We start from the raw sequence: 2,382 nt of genomic DNA, 5'->3' as shown, positions 1-2,382 counted from the left end.
AAAAAAAAAATTATTGTGAATAAAGAGAAGTGGCTTCAAGACCAGCACTCTCAATGCTGAACACCACACTAACATTATTCTTAAGAAAACTGGAGTACCAATGTGCTGAAAGCTTAGGCGTTCTATGCCGTTTCTCATCATCAAAATCCACATGGTAGAGTCCAAATCCTTTTTTGTAGCCACCCAAGAACTCATAAACATCAAGAAAAGACCAAACAAAGTATCCTCTAACTTGTACGCCACTCCTGCATTTTGATAAGAAAAAAAGTGTTTAAAATTTAATGCACTGTTTTCTTAAGTCAATTTTTGTAACAATAATGCTTTATAGGTAAAAATGCAGCACTACCTGCTGGCTTCAAGTGTGCTTCCAATGTAACCTTCTAAGTATGCAATCCTCGCTGTATCATTTAAAACGTTTTCAAGTCCAGCAGCAAAGCCTAAAAACAGAAACACGGATGAGGTGTTAGATGAGTAATGGTTTATTGTATGATGCTGCAAATCCTTTTATATTTATAAATTACTTACCATTCTCATGGATGTAAATTGGAGGATTCCCATACTTCTCCTTGAGATAATGCAACATCTTCTCAAGTCCAGAAAAATCTTCTGGAACACGAGTTGGTAGAAACTGGTACAAGAGACAAGTTCACACATTTCAACGCAAGGATGCCAAATTCTAGTGAGGATTAAGAAATGAAAGCTGCTTACTAACCGGGCCCATGGTTGGTGGATCATTCTTATTAACTGCGAGAGAATTTTAAAGTATTTCCATTTTCAATATCAAGAAGTGCAAAAATTTTTAACAGAAAAAAACACCTTTTCTGGAAAAAGAGTACAAAACCTCGCATGATGGCAGCCATATCTGCTTGGAAACCACTAGCGCCTGCCTTGGAACTATTGGAGTTATCACTGATGTACCCTGATGCATAATAGTTTATAGCCATAAAGTCGAATGAGCCCTTTAATACTTCTGACTGAGAGTTGGTAAATGAAGGCAGCCTTGTGCTAGCAATACTCTTCATCAGCTCAGGATAGTCTCCAATTGTTACTGGACTTAGAACCCTGCATTTCAAGTAGTCAGGCTATAAAATTATGTTGACTTTTATTATATTTAGGTGTTATCTTATTGCTAAAGAGGAATTATAAATTCAAACCACTGTTGTATTAGCCTATTTATGTTCATAGTCTAGACTTCTAAACACAGACAGTTGCTTCAAAATAATAGTGTATGATAACTACTGTGCCATTTACCCACAATAGCATACAAGTACAATATCATGATCTGACTTCATAATTTCTGCCCTTTATTGGCAAAGTCAAGTTAAAACTCACCAGTCAAACATGAAGCTCTTTACTCGTAATGTCGCTTCAAGATCCGCAGAAGAGTTTGAAAATGGTTGGCACCAAAAAGAATAAATATTCAGTCCAATCCAGCCCCCTTGATAGCGCTGTTTGTGAACAGATTTGTCATTGCTATAATATTCATGAAAATAAGAATTGAAGATGCTACATTGTCTAAGAAGTAAGGAACTAATCATCCTCAACTATTTACACGATTAAAAGTTTGCCAAAAAAAATATTGAAAATTATATATCTCTTGGCAGAACAGAAACTTGCAGAAGCCAGAAGTGTAATGTTACTGGTTGCCTTCGTTATGTTTCTTAGCATATTAAATATCATGCTCAAAATATAACAAAATATACAATTCCCATTGCATTTATTTATTTATTTTAATAAATTTTAGTGTTATTGAGATAAGAAAGACACCTGATATTTTGTTCTGTATAGTCTAACAGCTTCTGAATGTGCTATTAGCATATTGTGAACCTTAATGTATATCCAATCTGCTGAACTGTCAGCATAGCAATTGATGGTTTCAAATTTTGGAGAACACCAAGAGTGCGGGACGAAATCACCCGTTAACCCAATTATGTTTGGCTCAGTAATGGTGGTCCAGTGAGAGACCTTACTGCCAAATTCCCTGAAGCATACATCTGCAAATTCTTTGAAATCCTTGCTGCACAATTTCAAAAGAGGAATGATCATGCTACTAAATCTGTGTTATGTTCTTGAAGTTTTCAGTGGTCATGAATTTACACAATCTTAGGGCTTAGCCATCCTCCATACTCATCTTGAAGAACCTGTGGAATATCAAGATGATTAAGTGTAACATGCGCCGGAATCCCTGTAAGGTAACATTCAAGTTAGATAAACTTTGTATGCAATTGATCAAACTACATAAGTTCGTTGATTTAAATTATTTAAGCATAAATGTTGTGGGTGGTTTTAAAAAATTGAAATTAAGAGAAAAAGAATAAGCTCAACAACATGAATCCTAAGAAATCCTTTTTGTAATTTTTGTATGAAATTAAGTTTTCATTT

General features: G+C 34.8%; 1 protein-coding gene across 1 annotated transcript; it reads right to left on the bottom strand.

Moving 5' to 3' along the window:
- Positions 1–6: 6 nt before the first annotated feature.
- Positions 7–2,189, bottom strand: LOC110035396 (beta-glucosidase 22-like; the record flags this gene model as incomplete). Its single annotated transcript, XM_020739630.1, has 8 exons — positions 7–245; positions 347–437; positions 526–628; positions 713–744; positions 842–1,062; positions 1,333–1,448; positions 1,768–2,017; positions 2,098–2,189. Coding segments are annotated over 8 exons (1,140 nt in total), but the record flags the coding sequence as incomplete, so codon positions are not given.
- Between the last annotated feature and the right edge of the window lie 193 nt (positions 2,190–2,382).

This window comes from Phalaenopsis equestris, unplaced genomic scaffold (assembly GCF_001263595.1).
Source record: "Phalaenopsis equestris unplaced genomic scaffold, ASM126359v1 Scaffold197594, whole genome shotgun sequence".
Taxonomy (NCBI): domain Eukaryota; kingdom Viridiplantae; phylum Streptophyta; class Magnoliopsida; order Asparagales; family Orchidaceae; genus Phalaenopsis; species Phalaenopsis equestris.
This window is presented reverse-complemented; position numbering and strand designations above follow the sequence as displayed.